At 53.4% G+C, this 26,722-nt stretch overlaps 1 protein-coding gene across 3 annotated transcripts in view; it reads right to left on the bottom strand.

Annotated features, from left to right (window-relative positions):
- SLC12A5 (solute carrier family 12 member 5) overlaps positions 1-26,722 on the bottom strand; it is a 36,616-nt gene that overhangs the window by 9,059 nt on the left and 835 nt on the right. For 2 of the 3 annotated variants that reach the window (XM_061437799.1, XM_061437800.1), the window contains exons 2-17: positions 13,992-14,086; positions 13,565-13,696; positions 13,176-13,322; positions 12,337-12,391; positions 11,715-11,845; positions 9,535-9,776; positions 8,343-8,554; positions 6,585-6,755; positions 6,191-6,289; positions 5,986-6,043; positions 4,859-5,033; positions 4,124-4,242; positions 3,704-3,802; positions 2,654-2,773; positions 2,250-2,354; positions 612-780 (exon numbers count right to left, since the gene is read on the bottom strand). In XM_061437799.1, the coding sequence (XP_061293783.1) occupies positions 612-780; positions 2,250-2,354; positions 2,654-2,773; positions 3,704-3,802; positions 4,124-4,242; positions 4,859-5,033; positions 5,986-6,043; positions 6,191-6,289; positions 6,585-6,755; positions 8,343-8,554; positions 9,535-9,776; positions 11,715-11,845; positions 12,337-12,391; positions 13,176-13,322; positions 13,565-13,696; positions 13,992-14,086 (2,129 nt within the window). Of the gene's footprint in view, positions 1-611; positions 781-2,249; positions 2,355-2,653; positions 2,774-3,703; positions 3,803-4,123; positions 4,243-4,858; positions 5,034-5,985; positions 6,044-6,190; positions 6,290-6,584; positions 6,756-8,342; positions 8,555-9,534; positions 9,777-11,714; positions 11,846-12,336; positions 12,392-13,175; positions 13,323-13,564; positions 13,697-13,991; positions 14,087-19,708; positions 19,978-26,722 lie in introns of those variants that run through there. The other variant, XM_061437801.1, reaches the window with a different exon arrangement.

The raw sequence follows: 26,722 nt of genomic DNA, 5'->3' as shown, positions 1-26,722 counted from the left end.
ACCAGACACCTGTTAGTGCCGCTTACTGCAGACCCCTGCTGCCCCAGCTCACGCTGGCTCTGCCCACTGCTCCGTGAGCAATGACCAGTAGATAGGAATGAGAGCAAGTAATCCAGCCCCCGGCACCTGGGTTCAAATCCTGCTATGCTTCCAGCCAGCTTTGTGACTTTCAGCAAGCTGCTTTCCCTCTCTGGGCCTCAGTCTCTTCCTGTGCTAAATTGGATACTTATCCTGTCAACCCCATGCATTGTGGGAACTGGAAGAATCCACCAATGTGAAAACGCTTTAAAAGATTTATGCTTTGGCAGAAGAAAGTTGGAATAGGAGTCTAGGTTTTGAGTCTCTGCTTTCTGTCCTTAAACAAATGACCTGACTTCTCTAAGCCTCAGTTTCCTTATCCATAAAATGGGCCCTTCTGGCCCTGATCATCTTGAGTTCTGCAGCTTGGATTCTAAGGAACTTAGTCACTGAGCCCTTGGACTCCACTTCTGAGGAGGAGGACAGAGAAGCCTGAGCCCCAGCTGATGGGAGAGGTGGTAGGAAGAAACTGAAAAGGAGCAAGGGGCTGTCTTCCCAACTGCCACGTGCCCCCCACCAAGCCCTATACTCACCTCCTCTGCCCGCTGGGCCTGGGGATGGTTATCCAGAAAGGTGCCCTCAAGGACAGAGCCCACAATGGTCAGGCCCTTCCCTGCCTTGAGCTGGGAGGTCAACGAGAGCAGCTGTGGATGGACTACGTTCTGGTCTTGGTCCACACGTACCAGCACCAGCAGCTGTGGCCTGAAGCGGGTGCAAGATCACGTGATCCATCCACCACCTCCCCAAGCACCAAAACTCATATACCCATACTCCATACACTAACCACCTGTCCCCCATACTCCCATCCACCTAAACATCCATCCACCCATGTCCTTGGGTTATCAACCCATCCAGTCATCTCCCACACATCTCTCCATCCACCTACCCATCCATCTCTGCATCTGTCTCACTCACCCAGGCATTCATCCATCCACCCACCCACCCATCTACCTCACTCACTCACCCATCCATCCATCTATCCACCTACCCATCCATCAATTTTATCCTTCAGTTATCCATTCACGTCCATGTTAATTTACCAACACATGCATTATTCACTCAATTGCCCTCACATCCACCTACCACCATCCATCCACACATTCATCTATTCACTAAACCACACTCCCATACATATATACACTCAGCTATCTACCCGTCTATTTATCTGTTCATTTCCTTATTCATTTACCCTCCCCAGCCAGCCATCAGTTTGATACCATCCTCTAAGCACCTACTCTGGGCTAGATCCTGGGCTAAGCATTTGAGGATTCACAGACTGTTTATGCAAAGCTCCAGTCTCTAAAAGGCCAGTTTAGTAGACATGAGTGAGGACAAGTCCACGATGTCCTCGTTCCAGAGTTCCAGACCTTACTCTTAGCAAAATGAACCTGAAGGAGAAGGAGGGCTTGCAGAGCAAGCAGTTAGGAAGCACCTGGGCTGAGAGGCGGGAGGGGAAGATTCTGGCTCCAGTTTTGCCTTCCACGACCCCTGAGACCTTCCCTAAGCCCTGATTTTTCACGTGAATCAAATAGTAGTGGTAGTAGTGAAGTCGCTCAGTTGTGTCCGACTCTTTGCGACCCCATGGACTGTAGCCTACCAGGCTCCTCTGTCCATAGGATTGTCCAGGCAAGAGTCCTGGAGTGGGTTGCCATTTCCTTCTCCAGGGGATCTTCCCGACCCAGGGATTGAACCTGGTTCTCCCACATTGTAGGCAGAAGCTTTACCGTCTGAGCCACCAAGGGAGCCAATAGAGAGATTGTTAGGAATCTAGAGAATTCTAAGAGGCCCTGTAACTCTCAAAGTGGATGATCCCACCTCTCTTCAGGGCGAATTCTCTGTGATACTCCACTTACCTTTCTGGGCACGTGCCTTCTCCAGGGAACTGTGAGCTCACTACATCCCCAAAGACCAGAAGGGGTCGGCACATAGATCATGAGTTCATATGTGTTTTTTTAAACAAGTGATGGGATGAATGGAGGGATGGATAGATGGTTAGAAACTGGCATGGCAGGTAGGGTTTTGGAGAACAAATGTGTGGAACCTCAGCTCAGCCTCAGCGTTACAGGAGGGAAGAATTCAGATGAGGCCAAACACCACTCAGCAAGAGCAGAACAAAGCAAGGCAGGGTGGGTCGGGCCCTGCTCCCTTCCTCTTCAGTCGCCATCACTCACCTCCAGTTCTTGGTGTGCGGGGGCCCTTCTTCCAGGCGCAGCAGGGCATAGCGAGCAGCGCTAAGAGACAGGCCTCGGATCCCATCGCCCCATTCCTTCTCTGCCCTGGGGGCCGGAAAGGGGGGATCACAAGAGGCAGAAAGCCAGGGAGTACCAGGGAGAAGCACCCACCCCACCAGTGCAGAGCCAGAGCCGTCCATCTCGGGCTCAGAAGGGCGGTCGCTCCAGGCCACCTCCATTTCTCAAAGCCTCAGTGCCTGCCTCTGCTCCTGTCCCACCCCCTCAGGCTTTCCTCTCCACTCTCCCCAGCGTCTCGGCCTCAACCCCACCCCTCCCCGCCAAGTACCCAGCACCGCTCTCCCCTCCTCGCCCCGCCCATTCCCCCCAGCCTCGCCCCGCCTTACCCGCGGTACTCGATATACTTGTAGATGAGCCCAGCAATGAGCATGGCCACCAGGGCGTAGTACCAGGAGCAGATGAACATGAGGGCCAGGCAGAGGCTCATGCCCAGGAAGGAGAGTGTCCTGGACAGTGCAAGGGAGACCCGGCCTCTGAGCCCCTGGCGGGGTTCTCACTGGTACCCGGGGCTCAGAAGGCAAGAGTTAGATGGGGCAGGGAGGGCCTAGGCCAGACCTGGGAGGCTACAGCCAGGGCTAGGGGAGCCCACACCATCATCTCCAGGAGCATCACTGGAACCTGGGGCCTCTGGGTGGAGGAGCAGCCGCAGACAGGGCCCCGCCCAGCTCCTCGGTCACCACACTGCCCTGGCCCAGGGCCTCAGGCCCTGGCAGACCACCCTGCCAGAGGGGTTCTGAGGGCAGGGGTCTCTGGGGAGAGTTGGAGGCAAGATCTCCCAGGATGAACATGGGACGAGGCGACTGGTGCAGCAGGAGGGCCGAGGTGGGACAGAGGCAGGCAGCCTAGGTTCTGGTCAAGGTGTGCCACAGCCTTGTGGGGGTGACCTTAGGCCCATCCCTTTCCCCGCCAGAGCCTCCATTTCCTTCAGGTAGAATAAGCATGATCATGCCCACCCTGTCTGTCCCACCAGCCTGTTGTGAGGATCAAGAACCATCAAACAGAACAATCAGAAGTCCAGCCCCACACGAGGAGCACCCTTCTGTGCCCCAAGCACTGTAAGGCTCAGAGGGGCCTATGAGGTAGGTATGGTTATTGTCCCATTTCACAGCTGGGGAAACTGAGGCTTCCTCATCAAGGCTGGCAGGTGTTGAGCACTATGGACATGAGAGGGATTCTAGCTGGGACTGCTTATACTGTCTTCTGTTATTACTTGTCATTATAAGGAGACCTTCACCAGGACTTTTCTCATGCTACTTGGGCTACGAAAGCTGGAGTTGAGGATCCTGAGACCTGGAGGGGATGGGCTGGGGTGAGGGGCCGGGGAGAGGATGGTCCTGTGGGATGGGGGGTTGGGGGGGGGCAGGACAGGCACCCACCAGTGGTAATATCGAAAGCGTGGCCGCCAGTTGGGCGTCCTCAGCAGCGTCTGTACCGCGCAGGCCAGGTTCACAAACATGTAGCACATGAGGAAGAACCTAGAACATAGAAAGGGCCCGGAGAGACAGAGATGCAGGAGAGGCAGACACAGACACACAGGGAGAGAGAGGGGGAAAGGGAGGACGAAACCGGGGAGGCGGCCGAATCATGTTCTGATGCATAGGAAGGGGTTCAAAGGCCAGATCCCCTTACAGCACACCCTGGTGCATGTGGGGATGACTCTCTGTACAACAGAGGACAGGTTTCTACGACAGTGGGCTTGTTAAAGTGGTTCAGGTGGGCCGTCCAGGGTCACAGCTGGAGCATCCAGGTAGAGAGACCCCCAGAGCTGATGGGGAGGGCAGGAGGCCAGCACGCACATAGAGAGGATGGGGGCGACCTCGTCCAGGGATGCGATGAGGATGCCAATCTCGCAGATGCAGGCGGTGAGGAGCAGGGCCCACGTTGGCTCTCCGTTGGCTTTGCCATGGCCAAAAACCTGAGGACACAGCAACCGTCACAGGGGCCTGAGACTCTAAGGACTTCTTGTCTCCCTCCTCCTGTCCTGGGGACCAGTACAGGAGAGGCAGAGAGAGAGGGATACTACGTTTCTCATCCTTTAAAGGTACCCAAGGGGATACCAGGCTTTTGCTGTATCTTGCCCACCCTGACATTGATACCCGAGTGCAGGGAAGTTCAGATGATCCCTGAAGGGGAACAGGAGGGGACAGATGGAAGAGGAGCTCCAGGCGGCCAGCAAGCAGCCGTGATGGAGTTCATCGTATATATATATTTTTAAAGCACCACAGAGAGCACCTCCTCTCACGGCCCTTTGGCTGTCTCCCTGAGTCCCTGCCCAGTCACAAGGCCCAAGGAGGACCATTTATTTTTCTCCCTAAGAGCAGACAACCCTGCCCAAAGAGATGACCCTGAGCATGGGCCAAGTCCCAACTAAAGAACACCCATTTTTCATAGTGGCATCACAGAGAGGCAGAGACCAGAAGGCAGTTCGAGGCTTGCTGTAGCCTCTCCTCACCAGGTGGCCTCGCTGGGCAGGGGCCTGGCTGGCTGGTATAGGGGGTTGACTATCAGCCCACGCCTCACCCACCACTGACCTGGAGAAAGGGCACTATGCCATCGCGGGAGATGGCCTGCAGCAGGCGAGGGGCCCCTGTGAGGCTCTGCAGCCCAGCCCCGCAGGTAGAGAAGAAGGATCCGATGACGATAACCCAGGGGGACGGCCAGGCCAGGGTGCCCACCACCAGATTGCCATTCACAGCTTCACCAAACCTGGAAGGAAGCAGTAGAAGATACGAGATGCTGGGTAAGCAATGCCAACTGGATTTCCAAAGGGTTCCCATGCCAACTGCGGGGCCAGTCGTACATCCACCATGGGGCTTGGCTGTGTAGGGATGAAGAGACAGACAAAGCCCCTGATGACGTGGGCTGTGTGGCCTTGGGCAAGACATTCAACCTCTCTGTGCCTCAGTTTCTTCAGCTGTAAAGTGAAGATCATTATAAGCCTATCTCATACGTTTGGTGGGAGGAGTAAGGAGTTAACATATGTAAAATGCTCAGCACAGTGCCTGGAACTTAATGGCAACTCAACTATTTTTTTAAATTGAGGTATAGTTGATGTACATAAGATTATATAAGTTTCAGGTTAACGGCATAGTGATCCACAATTTTTAAAAGTCATACCTCATTTATAGTTATTATAAATCATTGGCTGTATCCCCTGTGCTGAATGATATATCCTTGCAGCTTATTTCTTTTACAGAGTAGTTTGTACCTTTTAACACCCTACCCTTATCTTGCCCCTCTGCACTAATAATGATTCTAGTACATGGTCAATTGTATAAGACTGTGTCATCCTGGGCAGATATCTTAAACTGTGTCTCCATCTGAAAAATGGGGATTCTGGCCTCATCACGTGGTGACGTGATGTGGTGTGAGAATCAAGAAGAGCATTTTCTAAGCATTTTCTGATTTTTAAGACAGGGCCATTTGGCCTCCTCCTAGACCCCCTGAATCAGTTCCCTCCCTGCTATGAACCCATCCACACTAGCAGCCGGAGTGAACCTTCAGAAACCACAAACTGGCCATTCAGCACTGTCTTAAAACAGAAGATTCTGCCTCAGTAGGTGGAGGGAGTCCTGGCCCTGGAGTGTGCACACAGAAGTGTGCCTGATGCCCACCCCACCCTCCCCAGAACAGGCTCCTCCCTGAGCCCCTTACTTACTTGTCCCGAAGGACGACCCCCTCGATGCAGGCCCCAAACAGGACAACGGAGCTGATGTCTGCAGCAGAGGATGAAGGAAAATCCCCAGGGTGAAATTTCCCATCCTCCCAACCCCTCCTGAGCCAGCCAGATGAGGCAGCAGCTTCAGAGACCCTCCGTCTAGCCCTCCCCACCCACAGTGGTCCCCGCCAGCCATGCAGGATACAGACAGCGGAGGTGGTGGCAATGGCCAGGATAGTGCCAGTGGGAATCGACTTCTGGGCATCCCGCAGGTCCCCAGAGCGGTTAGAACCAGCCATGATCCCTGTGAACAGAGGAGCAGTTAGGACAGGAGCCATGGGAGAGCAGACGGAGATAGGACACCAGCCTCAGAGTCATGAACCCAGGAGTCTAGTCCTGGCCCACTGACTCGTGTGAGAGCTTGGGCGTGTTACTTGGCTACTCCGGGATTTAATTCCCTCACCTGTCCAGTGGGAGGTGAACTGGATCCTGCTTATGTAATGGGGCTATTGGACTAAGAAATTCCCCACATCATGATTGACTTTCTCCCTACCCATCCACTCCCAGGCAGAGTCTTCCCTCTCTGAGCTCCCCTTTACCTGTGACTGAGGGGAAGTAGATGCCAACCAGCAGGGTGAAGTAGGAGGTCATATCGCTGAAGACATAGGGATGGTCCATGTCGATGGGGGTACCATCTGCCAGGCCCGCCGAGGGCATCCCACGCCTTTCCACAATCACACCCTTGGTCAGGTAGGAGCTCCATAGATTCTCTGTGGGGGAAACATGACTCTCAGATATCAGGGTGCCAGAGCTCTGGGGCCAGGAGGCAGGGTGGACAAAAAGAAGGGTCAAAATCAACCAGCTCTTATTTCCACCAACATTTCCTAAGCTCCTGCTTTGGACCAGGGACTTTGCACATGAATCAGATCGAGTCCTTGCCCTAAAATGGTCCAATCTACTGAAGGACATATACAACAAAGACCTATCTCAGACTGATTCAATATGTCCCAAACTGGTCTCGCCACCCACTCACGGCAAACGGCTCCTTTCCTTTACCCCTTATCTTGGTAAAAGGCACCACCATCAATACAGATCAGCTTGACATTGCTCACAACCATTCCCTTTCCCCGTCTCTGTTTCAAAACCATCTCCAACTCCTATCCATTATTCCTCCTAAATATTTCTCAAATACACCCCTTCTCATCTTTCTAGTGTTTCTCCACTCTGGCGCTATTAACTTGTAGTTATAACTATGATAAGAACAGGCAATTCTTTGTATGTATGTGGGGGAGGGGGAGCTGTCCCCTCACATTGTAGGGTATTTAGCCACATCCCAGCCTCTACACACCAGAAACCAGTAATAATCCTTCAGTTTTGACAACCAAAAATGTCTCTAGATGTTGCCACCTGTCTCCTGGGAGGGGAGCGCAAAACAGGCCTGATGGAGAACGAGTTTGCTGGCATCCACCACTCTCAGTAAGAAAACCATCATATCTCACCAGGACTCAGCATCAGCCGCCCCCTAAACTCCCTGACTCAGTCCCCTCCCTGCTATGAGCCCATCCACATTAGCAGCCGGAGTGAACCTTCAGAAACAACAAACTGACCATGTCCGCCTCTTACTCAGAACCCTTTGGCGGCTCCTCATCACCCTCAGAGCACTGTCCAAACTCTTCAGCATGGCTTCCAGGGCTGACCACAGTCTGGCTCATGTCAGTCTCTCCATCATTTCTTGCCCCTCCTTCCCTTGCACTTTATGCCCTAGTCATACCAAATTACTCGTGGTTGGAAGGGCACAATATGCTCTTCTGTGTCTGCATGCTTTTAGGCAAGCTGTTCTTCTGCCTGTGATTCCCTTATTCCCCTTGTATAGCTGAAAGTCTCTTATTTGCTCTTCAAAACCCTTCTCAGATGAAGCCAGGAAGCCTAGTCTTACCACCTTATACACATGACCACTCCCTCCCTTGAGAGAACACTGTTCATTGAAGGCACGTCTACACATGTCATAATTTATTTGCTATTACATCTGTCTCTGCTATTAGACTCCTTGAGGCCAAGAACTGTGACTTATTTATGCTGTGTTCCTGGTGCTCAGCACAGTGCCAGGCATTTAGCAGTGCTTAGTGAATACTTGCCAAACTGATGGCTTTCTTTCCCACTAGATAGAAAGACATGCAAAGGTTCCCTTTCATCTCTACCCCTCTGTGATCCCAAGGATAGAACGTGGCCCAGAGTAGGTGCTCAATTAAAATGGATTGAATTTAACTGAATCCCAAAGAGAGTCCCTTAATCCTAACTGATTAGTCCACAATCCCTGCAGTGTTCCCTGGACACCAGACCTCTTCCCTCCTTCAGACCTTTGATGAGGCCACTGGCAGCGCCAGGAATGCCCTGGATCTCCGTAACATTGTTTCGCATGAAGTACTCATCACAGGTGGCGTTGAGGAATCGGGAGGAGCAGAACAGGCCCCAGAGCCGTGTGGTCACTGTCTCATTTCCTTCCCACGCCAGCTTGGCACAGACATCAAAGCCATGGCGAGACAGTGTGCGGTTCCCCAGGAGGCAGATCCTAGGGAGAGAAACAAGGGAGGAAGGTGGGAAGGGACGTAACCTTGCCCTGGTTTCATGGTAGAACCACCAGGGGAGCACGAAGAAACACAGATGCCAGGGCCCCATATCCAGAGATTTTTATTTAATTGGGATGGAGCCCAGGATCAGCATTTTTTTCAAAGCTCCTAACCACTGGCCCTCTGGGGAATCTCCTCCCTCCCAAGTGACTCTAGTATGAGCCAGGGCAGAGAACTACTGCTTTCCTGCGATGCTGTTTCAGCACCATGGACAGCAGTCCCAATATGCCATCCTTCTGAGCCCTGTTATGTATGTAGGGGAATGTGTCCTAGGGAGAGAGGCTGAACCAAGAGGGACCTGAACCCCTAGACCCTCTCTTCTGTGTCCTGTCCTACGATAGAGAAGGTGTTTAACACTAAGAGGTTGTCTCATTCCAGAAGGTTGTTCCCTACCCAAGAAAGCTTTCCCTCACACAGACTGGTCATCCCTTCAGAAATCTTTCCACTTGACTCTTCTTAACTCCACCTGAGTGAGCGTGCTCAGTCATGTCCAACTCTGTGACCCCATGGACTGTAGCCTACCAGGCTACTCAGTCCATGGGATTTCCCAGGCAAGAATACTGGAGTGGGTTGCCATTTCATACTCCAGGAGATCTTCCCAACCTAGGGGTTGAACCCATGTCTTCTGCTTGGCTGGTGAATTCTTTACCTCTGAGCTAGCTGGGAAGCCCAGTTCACCAGCAAGCAGTTGACCCTCACAAGGGACACTGTGCCCACCTCCAAAAAAACTTACCCCACCCTAAAGAGATTTACCTGAAACCAGGAGAGGTTTTCGCTCCCAAGAGAGTTTACTCTGAATCCACAACCACTCCAATTCTGAGAGATAGGGGCAGGTGGGGGGTTGCGGAGACTAGTGTGAAGACCCTGAAACCAGCCAGGGAGGAGGGCGAGGGTGCCCGAGGCGCAGGGCAGCAGCACTTACGGGAAGTTGGGTGGGTCGAAGGCAGACTTGATGACCCCAGCATAGATGGCCAGGATGGAGAGGATGACACAACCCAGGAAGACAAGGGCAAACTTGTTGACGTACTTGACACCCACAAACACCACAGTGGCCATGCAGGTGAGCACACAGGTGCCATACACACGCATATTGTTCAGCATGGCTGCCGCCTCCCCGCTGGCATCTTCTGCCTTAAAAATGGCCATGGCTGGGAAGAGATAAGCCTGTGGGAAAGGGGTGAGGCAGTCAAGCAGGTAACCCAGTGGGGACCAACGAGGAACCACCCCAAGGAAATAACCTGAGGTGCAGGCAGGGCTTTGGAGAAAAAGGTAACTCTTCACAGCATATTTATGGTAATCCGAGACTGGGAAGGACATCCAATGAGAGGGTCTGTCCTACAAAGACTAGTTATTATTCAGTCATTAAAAAATGATACTGCAAAAATGTTAGGAGCAATTATTAATTTCTATCATTTTTGTTATCAAGTATAAGTATTAATGATTATTTATTGTCTTTATTATTTAATTAGAAAGGCAGATACAAATTAGACATTCATCCCTAGAGGATTAGGTAAATTAATCACGGTATTTCCAAATAGATTATGTAGCTACTAAAAAGAACAACAAAGATTTATATGAACCAACTTAAAAAAGCTATCCCTGTTAGACTGGGTAAAAACAATCTATTTTTAAAGAGAATGTGTCTTATCTCATTTTTGTAAATATATATATGTGTACTTACATGTGAATATATACACACATATGTGTGTATATATGTCTGTCTGTGTGTAGATACATCAAAATGTTAACAGTCGTTTCCCCTGAATGGTAAAAATGTGAATAATCTTTATTCTTTTTGCACATCTGTATTTTCCATAATTTCTATATGAAATATTAATATATTTATATTGTTACAAAAGTTATTTTCAGTTGTAAGTGATATTTGCAAAGAGAGTTTTGAACTATTAGAGAAATCTATAGAGTTTTATAAAGACAAAATGCAATATCATAAAGAAAAACAAAAACTAGAAGGATACACCAAAATGTTAATGATGACTTTCTTCAGGAGATTGTTATTTCCCTTTTTACATTCTTCGATTTTTTCCAATTTATTTTTTTAATCTTCCAATTCAATAGGTAGAATTGCTTTTATAATACTTTTTTAATTTTGTAAAAGCCATAGAGGTCAATTATTATTCTCTCAAAATTTGGCTTCTTGGGTCATTTATTCCCCATCTATCCTTCCTGACCCTGGACTTCTCCAATCTGTCCCCAGGCCAGAAGCTGAAACATCTGTTAGTTCTAGTTCTCTAAAGCAGTGCAGCTGGGGGGACATGCACAGGCTTCAGAGTCAGAAAGACACAGTTTCATATCCCTTCCACATGTCCCTTTAACTCTCTGAGCCTTGCCTTCCTCATCTGTAAAATGAAGATATCTAACTCATGCAAGAGTCGTGAGAATAAAAATGATACATGGCCAGCCACGGGACCTAGGTAGAATAAGTGTTTGGGAAATGTCAGCCCGGCTCTCTGTATACCAAGGAACCTTCAGCTCCCACTTCCTCCTGCAGGGGCAGGAAGAACTGAGACCCAGGTCAGCAGCTGCCCACTTCAGACACTGCCCAGGGCCCTGACTGCTCATCAGTCACTGCTTCTGACAGATCTCTTTCTCAGCTCCTTCTTCTCTGCAACCTGCCAGCCATCTGCCCTCTACCATTAACATCCACAGAGTGCCCAGCACACCGCACCCTGGCACATAGTAGGCAATCACTGAGGGAAATGACTGTTATCATTTCTACCATGACTGCACTCTTCCCAACCCACCTCTGACAGCTGGTCGCCGAGTGACCTTGAGCAAGTCGGTTCACCTCTCTGAGCTTCTCATTTGTAAAATGGGCATAATAATACTTAAACCTCGTGAGGACTCAAGCTAATGACTGTAAAGCACTTGGAACTCTACTGAGAGCACAGTGGGTGCCTGATGAACGACAGCTGTTCATGTTACATAATTAGTGTATCCTGTCTCCCCAACTAGACTGTGAACTCTTTAAAGAGAGAACCACATCTGATATCCCTCCGGCCTTACTGAGTGACCCAGCCTACAAGAGCATCTGTTAACTGACTGACAGCCCGGGACCCACACCTCCTCCCCAGCCCTTCTTACCAGCAGGATTTCGATGGTGCCCAGGATATACATGGCCCCAGCAAAAGTAGTGCCCAGGTAGAAGCAGAGGCCCACGGCGCCCCCAAACTCTGGACCCAGAGACCTGGAAATCATGTAGTAGGAGCCGCCAGCTGCAGAAAGAATCCAGTATTGGCAAGAGGTTCGAGGGACCCTGGGCTGCTTTAGGCGTGAGGAGGGGATCAGAGACAGTGGTGGGAAGGGGGTTGCACTGGGCCTCACAAGCCTTACAGGCTGTAGTGGGAGACCCAGCCAAACACTCTGAGTGGCTTTTACAGCACTAATTACCATGTTGCTAATTACCCCTCTAAGGAGGTCATGGCTCAGAAAATAGGATGATGGCAAAGAGGGTCTCAGGCAAAGGGAAGAGATCTTTCATTGCCCCGTTCAACACCATCAACAGCCTCCTTCCCCTCCCCTTAAGAGGGCTGCCTCCACCGACTCCACAAACATCACAGCCCAGCCTCAGACCTGCAATATTGCCTTTCGGGGTTCCTGAGGGTGCCCAAAGCTCTGGGCACTGCCCCTCCTTCCTCCCAACCGTCCAGGTCTCCCTCCCACCTGGCCAGGCCCCCTTCCCCTCCAAGCAGCCCCAGTCACGTACCAGGCACAACACCATTGGTTGCGATTGCACTCATGGAAATGGCCGTGAGCATCGTCTGTGAGAACAGAGATCACCATCAGGGTGGCGGCTACCCCATAAACACCCGCCAAACCCACAAGTCCTCTTCCGCTGAGCTTCTCCTTGGTACGGTTCCAGCTCCTACTCCTGCCAAGTCCTTCTTGTCCAGAAAAACCTCTTCTTCACCCAGCACAGGGAAGGAACTCGAGCTCTCACATCAGAGAGCTCTGGAAACCCCAGCTTGGCCTCTGACCAGCTGTCTGGCTGGAGGAGACACGTCACTTCAATTCTCTAAGCCTCCATTTCTTCGTTTATTCAATAGGCAGGTGTACCAGCTTCGGCACTGGCTACCATACATGTCGAGGGGGGAATCACAGGTCACATGTGAGGAAGCGTAAATGTCACGGGAAGTAGGTGTTAGTGAACATGTGGGTTTTTTGAGAGGATGGGAAGAATTCAGCCAGACCTGTTTGGGACCCATCATCCCGTTTTCTTGTGAGTCAAGACCTACCAAAATGTTAACTGTGGCAGGGCTATAGGTGGATCTGATTTATTAACAAACACCTATCTTTTTATCAATGAGTCTGCAGCACCCGCACCCACACACAGGTCCAGGTGACACCTGGTTGATGGCCATCAGGGATGAGCCTGGGAGAGGCTGGAAGGCCCAGTCAGACCTAATTTCCTCTCCAAGATTATATGCAGTGCTTCCTATAAAAAGCTCAGGTCTCATGCCGCCCCTCTTCTCTTCCCCTCCCACCCGCAGGTCCCTGCTCAAGCCCCAGCTGTCAGGGAACGGGCGAGGGGAGGGAGTCACTCACACAGGAGCAGCAGATGAAGACCATGCAGAAGGCCTCTATGATGCCCGCGATGCCCACCACCCATGTGAGCCGCAGGAAGAGGATCACCCCAAAGATGTTCTGCAGGCACGGCAGGTACACGCCCATGAAGGTGCCCATGCGGGGGGCCTGCCAGGGAGGCTGGCGTCAGTTTCTGCAGCCCTCCCCATCCCTACCAGCACCCCAGGCCCTCTCCTCTTCCCCATACTTTCATCCCCCCCACCCCCCATCTCTACCCCTCATCTCCCATCCCTTCCCCTCCCTCTGCCTCCATCTCCTATCCTTCCGTCTACATCATCCATCCCTTCACCTGAATCCTTTTTCCTCCCCGCCTTCTCTCCCCTCCAGCCCTTCTTCCCCAAGGCCCTCACCTGCACCGGCTTCTTTTTTCCACCCTCATTGTTTTCTGCCTCCTCGTGCTCCCTGCTTCCCTGGGGCAGGTTGGTGTAGTTGGCCAGACCACTAAGCAGGGAGGACACCATGGGGCTAGTGTCCATCTCCTCCTGTGGAGGGAAGTTGTCAGTGCTGGGGCGCCAGGGTCTAGAGGAGGGTGAGCTAGGTGGTAGGAGGCAGAGAGAGATGCGGACCAGGAGGCAAGCCATTGAGACTAGGATGAGATGGGCAGGGAGAGAGGGAGTTAGGATAAGAAGTGGAGGAGCAGGGGAAAGGGCAAGGAAGAAGGCGGACCTGAGGGAGCAATGGAGAGGAGGGGACAGTGCCCCAGGGAAGGAGGGAGGGAACGGCTGATGAAGGCAGAGATGAATCCTGGGGGGAGTCCCAGGACCCCAAGCAGCCCACCTCAAACAGGGCCATGTTCTTGCCATCGTACTCCTTCCCCTTCTCTGTGTCGGTGCTGTTGATGAAAGGGCTGCTCTCCTTGGGGTTGCCATCCCCTGAGAAGGCAGAGGAGTGAGAAACTCGGCATCAATTGTTTGCCACCCGTCTGCCCGGGCACCCAGCTGGGTGGCCACTTTAACTCGCTGAACCTTGGTCCACACATTGAAAAAACGAGCTAATGCTACCTCCCCTGCAGAATTTTAGTTCTGTATAATAAACCTAGCGCACTCCCTGACATGTGCAGGGTATTTAATGAATGTGGAAGTGCTTCCTTGCTCTGGTTGGGGGGTGGGGTGGTCCTACTTCATTCATCAGGGCACCCTAGACTCTCCAGAGTTCCCTCCTTGACCATAACTGGCCCATCCTGGTGTTTGGGAGGTGGAAGCACATTCTTTCCTAGAGGGGAGGCAGAGACCACTTCAGCTGGAGGCCCCCGGGATACTCCCCCTCTTGGAAAAGTGACCCCCTTTGGCATATCCTGTGTCCCTGGTTCATCTGCAGTCGTTGTGTATTCACTGGATGTCTCCTGCATGCTGATGTGGGGGTGGGGGTGGGGGAATAAAACACAGCCTAAGACCATTGCTGCCCTCGGGGAACACAAAGGTAGGGGAGATAAACCCATAGCCAGCCGTTTCCAACCCAGAGTGGTAAGTTGTGTGGCAGAATATGAACGAAGGACTGTGGGAACACGGGAGAAGCACTCAGCCCAGCCTGGGAGGTCACAGAAGGCTTCCCAGAGGAAGTGACGTGTTGGCTGAGAACTGAAGGATGAGTAACAGCTAGACTGGGAGGGAGCCGGGAGGGTGTTCCAGGCAGATAGAACAGCAGAACAGCGAGTTCGATGGCCCAGAGGTAAGAGTGAGCTGGACTGGGTCAAAGGGCCTGAAAGAAGTTTGATCTGGAGGAGTCTAAGGAAAGGGAATGAGGGGAGGGGCGCTGGAGGATGGAGGAGAAGCATATGAAGAAAATGAGGCTAGGAAGGTAGGTGTGGGCTGGGTCCTTACATGACTAGCCAACCACGTTAAGGACTTTGGACTTCATCCAGAGGACAATGGGAAGTCACTGAAGAGTTTCAGGCAAAAAAGTACCAAGGACAAATTTGTGTTTTAGAGCAATCACTCTGGCCTTTTGACGAAAAATAAAAAAGTTAGTTAGGGGGTACTTTCTTGATGGTCCAGTGGTTAAGACACCATGCTTCCACTGCAAGGGGGGATGGGTTCAATCCCTGGTTGGGGAACTAAGATCCCGAATGCCACATGTGGCCAAAAAAACAGAGAAAGAAAAAATGCAGAAGCTAAGGACTTTCAGAAATCTGGGCAAGGACTGGTGATATCCCAGACCAGAGCAGTGTGGAAAAGTGAGCAGACTCCAGAATTATTGGCACATATTTCTATGCCAGATGTGTGCGGATGTGGGAAGGAGGGATCTAGGATAATGCCTGGATTTCTAGCAGAGGTAAATGGGTGGATGATGGTGCTATTTAATAAACGGAGGAAAAGAGGGAGACTGGGGGTGGGGAAGAGGCTGAATTTGACTGACGGTGAGGCACTGTAGGACACTCAAGAGAACTTGTCCAGAAGCACTTGGATCAGCCAGGGACCCAGGAGAGACACTGGGCATGAGAATCAGGGGTAACCCATGAAAAGTTGTGTAGCAAGTGTGTGAAACCATGTGCCTGGATGAGATCATGCAAGGAGGAAGTCTCCAGGGCATTAAGGAGAGGGTCCTTTCAAAGAGACATAAGCAGTCCCCCCCTACACACACAGAGGCACACTCCCTTGGTTCCAGCCATCACACTTTCTCAGTTTTCAGGGCTGAATCCCAGTAGTAGATATCTCTGTGGACTCTGGGGAAACTCTCCAATGACCAAGACAGAAGTGAAGTGGAGGCTCTACATATTCTGAATTTCCTATCCCTTCATCTCCTGACCTCTCTCTCTCTCCATCTCCATTCTGCCCAAATCCTTCCCATCCTCTCCTCCTGGAAACCTCCCTTAGTCTCTCAGCCAGGGTCCATCCCCAAAGCATGACCTGCTATAAATCCAGTCTCATCCTGACTCAAAACTGTGGAAGTGATGCTCACTTCCTCAAGGTAAACCCACCACCCGCTGTCTCCTGCCACCACCTCCACTTCACTCATCAAGCCAAGAACTCTGACCCCCAGATAGGACTTCCACCAGCTCACTCTTCTCCTCACATCCATGAGTTCCTGGGACTAGCAGACCGGTCCTGCCAGTGGGAGCCTGGCACATACTAGGTGCTCAGCAAAAAGTCTGTTGAGGGGAATTCCCCCGGGCTCCCTTCCTGACCCTCAGGGTCTCGGAAGAGCTCTTTGGGGCTAGAGAACAGGAGAAGTAAAAGTGAGGTGGGTCCCTCTTCATTTTTAAGATGCTGACAAGAGGCCTCGTGTTCTCACCACATTATAGTGGGAACTAGGGGGTTGGGGATGAGATGAGAAGAAATTTCTTAATGGTTAGGAAAACAGGCTGGAGTCAAGAAGATTTAGGTTCCAGTCCCAACTTCGTTGGCTGTGTCCACCCCTTGGGCAAGTCACTTAAACTATGCCTCGGTTTCCTACTTTGCAAAGGGATAATAATCGTGTTTGATTCAGGGCTGTGGTGGGAATTAAGTAAAATAATGCCTGTTGGGCGTGTGTGTATTGGGCACATAAGTGTACTTACTGCTGTTACTATTACAATCACGATTATTACTAATATACGTGGTACCCCACCCACCCTGGGCGCCCTATCCCACACCCTTTCCCCAGTGGCAAGATTTAGGGGCCCCGTCTCCTGTGGGTTCTCCTCCCCGCGGCTCTTCGGGGTTAGGACCGTCAGGCACGAGAGCACCCCATTCCTTTCACACCCCTCCCCTCCTCCTTCGTGGGGGCGCGGGGAGCGTGCAGGGCGGGAAAGAGGGCGTCCTGGCCGGAGACCCGGCATCGAAGCAGCTCCGCGCCGGTTTCCATGGCGACCGCGCGGGCAGAGAGCGCAGCGCGGAGCAGAGCCGGCCACGCGCCCGCAGCGGCTTATGTAACGCGGCGAGCAGCGCGGAGCCAGACTCCGGGCCGGAGCCCAGCCAGGAGATGAGGGCAGAGGAGGGGGCAGCTCGTAGGCTTGTCCTGAGTCGCGCTTTTCCACCCGCCGTCTGGACGGGACGCCAGGCCCCCAGCCTGGTCTGCCAGGACTGATTTCGACCCCTCCCTGGAACCCCGGTTGAGGGGGAGGGTTGAGCTTCACGAGCCCTCAGAGGGGCAGGACCGCGAGGGAGGATCTCGCCCCCTTTCCCTTAGCCGGGAGTCAGAAGGCTGGGAGATCGCCGTGCGGCGCGCGAGCAAGAGGCCGGGCCAGACGGAGGCTGAGCCCTCTCCGCCCCCGCCCTCGCCCCCGCCCCCTGGGAGCTCTCAGCCCGAATCGGCTTTCAATTAAGCTGCGGCCGCCAGAGCTCCCATGGAGGAAACAGGCTAGCGGCGCGGGCTAAGGAGCCTCCCCTGGGGGCCTGGGGCAAGGCCTCGGGGAATCCCCAAGCCAGATGAGGGGAGTAGGGGACGGCGTCAGACCCCAAGAGGAAAGGAGACCTGGGGGACAGAGACAATATCCTTGTGTTCTTTAGTCCAGAGGAGCCTTCTTTCTCTGGTCATTCCCACCTCTCCGAGGTCAGGACCCAGGTCTCCTACATTTCCAAGAACCTAAGTTCAGAGATGCCGGATTTTTTCGGTTTGATGGTCTTCCCTAAAGCCCCAGAGGTCCTTGGACCACCCCCGCCCCCGCCCCCCCAGCCCCCATCACCGTCTCCAGGCACCACTGGGAGGCCTTCTTTCTCTGGGGCCAAAAAGCCTGACCCAGGTCCTGGCCACTCAGAGAGAGAGAGAGACAGAGAGAGAGAGACAGAGAGAAAGTCTGCAGACGAGTCTGCTACACCCAGAGTCTGGAAAACTTGTGGGGAGGGGGTAGAACTGAAGGGAGTTCCTAGTTGGAGTCCTGCTGCACACTCTTTTCTAGGCCACTTGAGACCCTGCAGAAATCCCGTGGCCCAGGAAGGCGCCGTCGTCAGGGGTAGGGCAAGCAGGACGTGGGGGACTGGACCAAACCCTGTGTCTGGGGGAGCAGAGCCCCCTCCTCAGAGTGGAGACATCTGAAGGGGTTCCCATGTGGGATGACGGCCCCCACCTCCGTTCCCTAGGAGCAGCGACGGGATGCCCGGCTCTGCTGCAGACTAGACTTTGCCAAACCACCCGCTTCCCGAAGCCTGAACCTGCTATGGAGGAGGGCGCCTGCGGATTGACCCCAGGGTCACTGGGGAGATGGATGAGTTAGCCAGTCAGTAGTTCCTGCCCCTACTCAGCTTCAGGGAGGAAGAAGGGGTGTCAGAGGATGAGGGACCCTGGTGTCCACAGCCTTCCAAGCGGCCACTTGGCTCTGACTTGGACCCAGGATCCGGAGGACTTCAAGTCCAGGCTGCCTGTCCCTGAAAGACCCTGCGCTTTGAGCCTTTAGGACCCTTGGGCCTTCCCCGGGGGGAGCTCTGCAGGAGTCTTGGACCAGAGGGTCAAGCAATGCCCAGGGGAGCGTTTGAAGGCGCTGAGCGCAGACAGCCAGAGCATGAGGCGCGCTAGTGCGCAAGGGACGCAGCGCCGGTGGAGGGTGGGGGGTGGGGGCGGCTGACAGCCGTGATGGATGGCTGAGACCGCTGGGGGGCGGCGGGGGGCCTGGGAGCCCGAGGGGGTGGCTGGCCTCGAAGACCTCAGAGCAGGGAAACCGCGGAGGAGGGCGGGGGAGAGCGGGAGCCGCCAACGGACTCGCTCCAAGCCCCTCTGGTCCTAGCGAGTCTCCGCACCCACCGCAGCGCGTCCGCAGTGTCCGCGCCACGGAGCCGGGGATTCGGCCGCTGGGACCCCATTCCTGAGGCCTCACTGGGGAAGCTAGCAGAGCTGAGTAGAGAGACTCCCCTCTGCCCCACCCTGGAAACCTCACAGCTATCCCAGAGTACCCAGAGGAAAGGGAAAGGGGAAAGAAAAGAGGGTGATCTTGCTTCCCGTCCTGAAAAGGAACCCATGGGAACGCGAGAGGGAGAAGGAGATTCCGCAAAGTAGAGCTGAAAATCCCCGGAGGAGGTTCGCTTCAGTCGGAGGTTGGATCTCGGGCAGCTTTGGGGGAGGGGGCCCGGACTGCATCAAGTGACCCCTTAAGGAGACACCGCAGCCGGACGGGGGCTGTCATATGCCTCCAACCCCCCCCATAGGCACCTTCCCCCCACCTTTCAGCTGGAAGTCTCAAAGCGAGGGACTGCAGCAGACTGCGCCCCCCCAACACCCGCGCTCTGCGCCAGGACTCCAGGGTCCCTTCTCGGGAAAAGGAGCCCTCCTCCCGCCCGTCGAGCTCCACGTCAGCCCATTCTAGCTCTTCCAGCCCGTTCCCACCGACTCCCCCGCTTAGCTAGCCCACGTCTGCCCCCGGGCCGTGGGCAGTGGCAAGCCCTCGGCCCCCCGTCCTGGCCCCGGGTGCGGCACATTCCAGCACCTCGCACGGCGCCTGGCGCATTCCAATGGAGCTGGGCTCCAGGCCGACTTGGGCGCCCACCGCCCGGGTCAATCCCAGCCTCGCCTCCGAAGGAGGCGGCCCCCGGCTCTGCCTCTAACCCCAGAGCTGCTTCCTCTCCTCGCCGCCCCCGATCGCTTACCAGGGTTGGCTCCCCCATCGCCGTCCTCGCAGTCCGTCAGGTTGTTTAGCATGGTGGCGGCGCGGCGCCGGGCCCGGGGATGGCTGCGCCGCCTCGCCCGCGCCCCTCTGCCTGCCTTCGCCGCTCTCTCGCTCGCTCTAGCTCTCTCGCTCTCCGCTCCACGGAGGAAGAAGCTGCAGTGCCCGCCCGCCCGGCGCACACACACTCGCACACGGACACACGCTCACACCCGCGCGCGCCCCCTCTCAGCGGCGGCGCGGCTCACCTCATCCCGTATGCAGGAGGCGTGAGCCACTGGCTGGGTTTTGGGGGGGGGGGAGCGAGGGAGGGAGGAAGAAGAGGGGATGAGGGGCGGGCAGTGCGCTCCCGGAGGCCCCCTCGCACGGAACCTGGGGGCTTGCACCGGTGGGATGGAGAGGGTGCTGCGGGAGACGGGGGCCTCGCCTCCCGGGAGCAGACGCAGCTCTGCCCGCCCCCCACTCTCCGGCGCAGGCGGGGCCGGCACGTGGGCAGGTGCCATCCCGCGCCCTAAAAATAACGGCAGGGAACTAGGTCGCGGCCGCGGGGAGGCGGCCCCGCAGCGGCTGCCTGGCCGGGGGTCTGGGCTGACCCCTAGAGGGAATATGCGGGGATCTGAGGCGGCAGGGGGAGCGCGCCGTGGAATATGGGTCCCTGGAGAGCTTGTCTGCAAAGCTGGGGAGGCCGGCCCTGAAGAACGCTGTGGAATCCTGCCCTCGCCCACAATCGCTGCTCAGGAGGCTGGAGCTAGGGATGTGCGAAGGCCAGAGCCTTTAACTCAAGTACCATGCTGGCCCCTGGGGGGTCAGGGTCAGGGGCTGAACTGTCTGGTTCATCCTGGCTTAAAATGGGAGGCATGAGTCTGAGGAGTAGCAGTGAACCCTTTCTTTCTGTTTAGACCGATAGAGGTCTCAGTGTCTCACCTCAAAGGCAAATTACTGGAGTCCCAAAACAAGGGACCCCACCCCAAGCCCCACGCAAGGAACCTGGGAAGGAGAGGTGGTGAGGAGGAGAGAAGGCGGCAATGAGGTTCTGGAGCGCTGATTCCCCACTGGGGATGGTGCAGCCTCTGGGGAGGGCAGGCCGGTCGCAGGCTGGCCAGGAATGGAGTGGGGGAGGGGAGAATGAGGCCGCCTGTCGGTTTGGGACCAGATTTTTCTCCTGGGGCGGGAGTGTCTAATCCCCTAATCCAGGATTGCTTTCTGAGGATTCCAGAGCTGACATGCTTTCTGCGTTCCTCCCCCTCCCCTGACACCAGTCCCCTAGAAGCTTGATTGTCCTGGGACCCCCTCAGCACCCAAGACTCCAGACTTAGCCTATGGGGAAAGACCTCAGGAAGTGGCATCAGCAGTGCGGACCCTTTGAGCCCCAGCAAGATGGAAACATCCAATGAGGAGAGCAGATTTAGGGCAAATGATTTTGAGACTCACCCAAGCTCCCAGCAGTAGCCCTCTAAGTTTCAGGGGAGTTCCAGGCCTGGAGAGGATGGCTTCAATCATCTTAGCTAATGCATAGCTTTCATTTTACAGGTGAAAAAGCTAAGGCTCACTGTTGATGGGGATGGGGGGAAATGACTGCCTATGAACACAGTACCAGTGAATGGCAGAACTTGGTCTAGAATCCAGTTTCCTTTATTCCAGTTTAGGACTCTTTTCCTCAACATAACCTCTTTTGAAATGGGTCCCGCCTCCAAAAGAAGAGGCAAAAATGCAATCATATCCAAACTGCTCAGTGCCTCTCATCCTTGGCTACTAACAAAGGAACAGGGACTGGGTTGGAGATGAACTCTCTCCCTTTTCTTGTGCTCAGGCTTTATAGGTGCAGGGCCAGAGTGGCCTCTCAGCTTGCAACTGGAGGTGGACCCAGAAGATCTTCAAGGGTCCTAGAAAAAATAAATCTGCACCTCTAGCGATCCAGTTCTAGGACATGAGTTTTTCAGGACCATGGACAGGGCCTGCGGCTCAGATTCTGTTGTCACCCATGTGTCGCTGACTTCAGATTGGATCAACCACCGAGTCTTCAGCAGCTAACTGAAGTGGGACTCCGAGGCATCCTCCAGTAAAATAACCCCTTCACTGGATTTTATGGACACTGGAAGGACTCTATAGGGTGGAGAGCTAGCTATTCAGACAAAGTGTGAGAATTGGCCTTCTTGGCTTTCCCAGAGAGAAAACCACCCACCCACACACAAAAATTGAAATGAGTTTAAATTGGTGACAGGGGTTAAAGGGATTGCAGGTGGGTAGGCTAGTGTTCAAGAAATTTTTAAGCACTGCATTTCACAAACCACCACCACCACCAATATGCTTTTCTACTACTCTGTAGAGACAAGTCATACAGTAACATGTGTAGTGTGTTTGAGAAGTGCTGAGAAATAAGTGCTGAGGTTTTTCAGCAATCCTGGGTCTGGGATGTTCCCCTGGGAGTATTTCCCATTTGTGGTCCAGAGCCCTGGCCACTCAGAGAGGGACTGAGCCCACCCACAGAGAAAATCTAGATCCCAAGGGAGAAGATGAAGGCAGGCATGGTCCTCTTCCCCTGGGTGTCCCACCTGGGCACCCTCACCAGACCTCCTATCTGACAAGGCATCCAGGATTCAGGGGATAGTGGTGCTGTCCTGTCCTCTGCCCCAAAACTCTGCATTTCCTTGGGCAAAGCTGGGTTCCTCTCAGGCCCTGAGTATCTCCGTCTATAGAATGAAAGAGTGAGGCTGCATAATCCCTGGGCCTTCTTCCCACCCTGAAAATTCTCCATTTATCTCAGACCAAATCCATGGAGCTCTTCAAGAGGAGCCAAGACCAACAGAGGAGACAGCCACAAGGGGAGACCCCAGTCCTTTGGTTCACAGCCCCCACCTCTCAAGAAGACTGATCCCCATTCTGGCCTCAGGCCAAGCCTCTGCAGTGAGGCTTTCAGAAAACACATCGCAGGCACCTCCTCCACTGGCAGCCTGGCCTTGGCCAGTAAGGGTGACCATCAGCTCTGAGCCCCAGGAACATGGCTGCAAGCTCAGCACCCCATACCCACCAAGAGCCCTCGGAGGATCTAGGGCCAGGGGCATCCTCTCATTAAATCATCACGAGGTGCAGAGCCTGGCACGGGTCTTATTTCTCAACTCTGAGTCTCTAAAATTCATCTCCCCTTCCACTTATGCTTCTCAGAAAGAGAGAGAGAGGAAAAAAAAAGTCAGGGAAACTGCCTCCTAATATCAGGATTTGGACACTGGAAGGAATTTTGTAAATTATTTTTTAACCAGTCCTCCTATCTGGGGAAATTGGAAGAAACTGAAAGAAAATAGAAATGGAAAGCTATGAATTCGCTCCATGGGATGAACCTGTGGCAGCCTAGGGCCTAGAATCTGGCTCCCTGAACTTCAGCCCAGGGTCCCAGCCACTGAATCAGGACAAGGAGCTGTTTGAAAGAAACTGGAGCCACTTGACGGGGTCCTCTTTCTATGGAAGGTAGGCATAGTGTTCCTCTTTCTGGCTCAGTCCCTATCCACCCTTGTCTCTATATCATTATCCCCACGGCCTAACCCACCCACCCCCAGCTCTGGCCTCATGGAGCTAAGGCCCTGAACTCCGTTCTTCACCCTTCTCTCCCCCACTGGGAGGGCCCCTCCTCTGGAACCCAAGCTCTTGCCATGAATTGATGAGTCTGGGGCAGAGCACACACCCCCCCACACACACATAGGGCCCGCTGCAGACACGTCAACCACCATCATCTCCGTGGTAACCGGGGGCTTAATTAACAGGCTGCAGCCCGGTCACCATGGCAATGGCACCCCGACAGCCCCCCATTCCTCTATAGATTCAGTCCATCTTCCCTCTTTCTCAATCAGGACCCCCTTCTCACTGTACCCACCCCCATCCCCACCCCACCTGGAGAAGCTGGTGCCCGCAGATCACTCTGGTTCATTGAGAAGAGGGGAGGGGAGGTGAGGGGGATGAGAGAGAGAGAGAGAGAGAGAGAGAGAGAGCAGCCCATCACCATGGCAACTACAGCCCTGTTCATAACCAGTTTGTTGCCATGGTGATTCCCAAGGCTCACCTTGGGCTGAGGTAGTGGGCAGTGAGGTTCAGAGTCCTGACTTGAGGAGTGAGTGACCAGAGAACTCCTTGGATAGGCTGGAGATCTCCAGATCAGATATTTATACCAATAATTCAGTGTTGTTCTTCCCAATTTACAGATAGAGACTGAAACATGAGGTTTGGGTATGGGGGAGGTAGAGAACATCATCTTTCTAGATCATCAAAGAATCTAAGCATTTTAATGGCTAGAAGGACCCTCAGATAGCTTCCTGTTCAACTTCTTTATATACAGCTGGGGAAATTGAGGCCCAGAGAGGGGAAGCAATGTGCCCAAGGCCACACCACAGAGCCTGGGCTAGAGTGTGAATGGGCTACACTGTGGTCTTGCTCCATCCCCCTGGCACAAGTTGGCTCCCTCTCACTCCATGCGGACACATCTCAACTCCTGTTAGTCTTAACCAGGCCCAGCACTCTTCCCAAGGCTCTGTCTTCCTCCATAAGAAACGGACATAGCAAGGAGCAATACAAAGGATGGAGGAGTAGCTCAGAGTTGTAACAATTGATCCCAGGTCCAGCCAAGTAATCATCAATCTTCCCCTGGTATAGATGAGGCAACTGAGGCATGTGGGCTGCAGCCCAGGATTAGTGGTAGATTCAAGGACCAGCTTCTGAATTGCTTCATTCCTCCCCCATAAGTCATATCCCCTCCTCTCCTCTGGCAGCAGGAAGCACCCCCAGGGACAACAAACTCCACTCCCTGGGTCCAGAATGAAAGACAACGCTTGTATGTAAATGAGCTACAAAACCTCCCCCAACCTTCCCCCACCTTCCACATACTGCCATCTCTCCCCTAGGACCTGGGTGAGGACAGCTGGTGGGGAGAGCGTTCCCCTGGGGCCAGAGTACTGGCTCAAGAACAGCTAGGGGAAAGATACCACCAAATTTTAAGTTCTCCTAGGGAGCTCTTATCTACTTCCCCACACACTGGCCTACCAAGGAGAGATGCTGGAGGCTGTCTCAGGGCCTAAGAGGTTAAAAATCCACAAAGTAGGGGAAGGAATAGTTAGGGATTTTGGGAAGGTCATGTACACGGTTATGTTTAAAATGGATAACCATTTTAGAATTAAAGGACCTTAACTCTGCTCAATGTTATGTGCCAGCCTCGATGGGAGGGAGGTTTGGGGGAGTTTTGTGTATGCATGGCTGAGTTCCTTCCCTGTTCACCTGAAACTACCACAACATTATTAATCGGCTATACCTCAATACAAAATAACAAGTTTAAAGTTAGGGGAAAAAAAATCCCCAAATTACTCTCAAGATGGAAGCATGTGCATGTGCAAGCTCATGCACACAGGTACCCACCCCACAGACAGACACAGAAATACACACATCAACATGCCAATCAGCACACTGGCATACAGTAACACACATAAGCACTGACTCACTGACTGTCTCACGGGTCAACAGAGCTCACGTGGGATGCTTCTCCCTCAAGACATACAAAGATACACACACACCGCCTCTGCCATAAGCCCACGGCATTCCAGATTCACATCCAATTTGCACACACACCTGCACACCCAACACTGGGAGCTGTATTTTACTTCAGTATGCAGGAGCTTGGAAATAGGAACAGGAAGACTGAACAGTCACCTTGAGATAAGAGACAGAGCCATCTTATTTTCAGGCCAGTGGATGGGGAATGGCAGGAGAGAAGGCAAAGGTAGGGGAATTAGGAGCCTACAGCTCCTCACCCCTCACCTGACGAGTGAGCAGTAAGCCGTACTAAGTGCCCAGCTGAGCACTTGGCAGTCAAATCACGAAGGTAAAAGGATGAGGTCCCTGCCCTGGAGACGTAAGAGACACACAAGTAAATAACTTCCATCCACTGGGACATGTGCTATAATGGTGCACTGGGTGGGCAGAAGAGGAATGTCTGCCTCTGCCTGGAAGTGAGAGAAAGTGAAAGAGTTTCAGAAAAGGTTAAATGAGCTATAACTTACAGAGTGAGTAGGAGTTTCCCTGGCTAATGGAGGTGGGGAAAACAGGGACAGGTATACCAGAAGCAGATGAGGGGAGATTTTGAATGACCAACTAAAGGGTTTGCCATTTATCTTACAAATGATGGGGGTGCTTATGAACAGGAAGCAGGCAGACTAGTGAGGAGGTTGGGGTCATGGTCACATGAGAGATGATGGATGTTTGGAGCAGGGTGATGATGTCAGAAGGAGAGATGTGGCCAGATTCAGGATAAGTTTTGAAGGAAGTGACCAAGACATGAGGACCACTCAGATCTGGTGGGAAGAGAAAAGGAGGCATTGATGGCTCCTAGAGTTCTGACTTTTAAATCTGTAAGAATGGTAAGAACATCACTGAAAATGAGAAAAGGGATGGACATTATGGGAAAGATGAAGAAAGGAAAGAGCCCCCCATAATCCGAGTGACCACGTTCAGTATGCGGTTGGTTCACGGGACTGGAGCCCTGAGGAAATTTAGGCCTCAGTTTGGTCATGTATTCAATGTAGAGGTTCGCCAGATAAAACCTCTAAAAGGGTTTTTGGTGCTTAAGTTTGCTGGGGTCAGGGTGAGCTCACCTGCGGCTCAGCAGCGACCCCTGGTGGCCCGAGGAGGCTCCTCCTCCCCACGTTGGGGCCACTTCAAGCGAATTCTCCACCTTCCTCCCAGACCCGAGGGGCATAAAGGGGCCCCTGCGGAGACGAGTGCATGTGCATCCAGGATGCTAATTCTTCACCGAAGCCTAGAAGGATCCCTTTCCTCCTCTCTCGTCTATACCCTGCATGTAACTTCCATTATAAGACCACCGCGATGGGTCCTCCAGGAAGATGCCCCTGCTCCCGCCAGAGCTGGCTTCACCCACCGCTTGGGGAGCTGGAGCAGAGGGAGCTAAGTGAATCCCCACAGGGACAGGACTAGTGTCCCCACGGATTGCGCCCAGGATCTTAGC

The sequence above is a fragment of the Bos javanicus genome, chromosome 13 (assembly GCF_032452875.1).
Source record: "Bos javanicus breed banteng chromosome 13, ARS-OSU_banteng_1.0, whole genome shotgun sequence".
Classification (NCBI taxonomy): Eukaryota; Metazoa; Chordata; class Mammalia; order Artiodactyla; family Bovidae; genus Bos; species Bos javanicus.
This window is presented reverse-complemented; position numbering and strand designations above follow the sequence as displayed.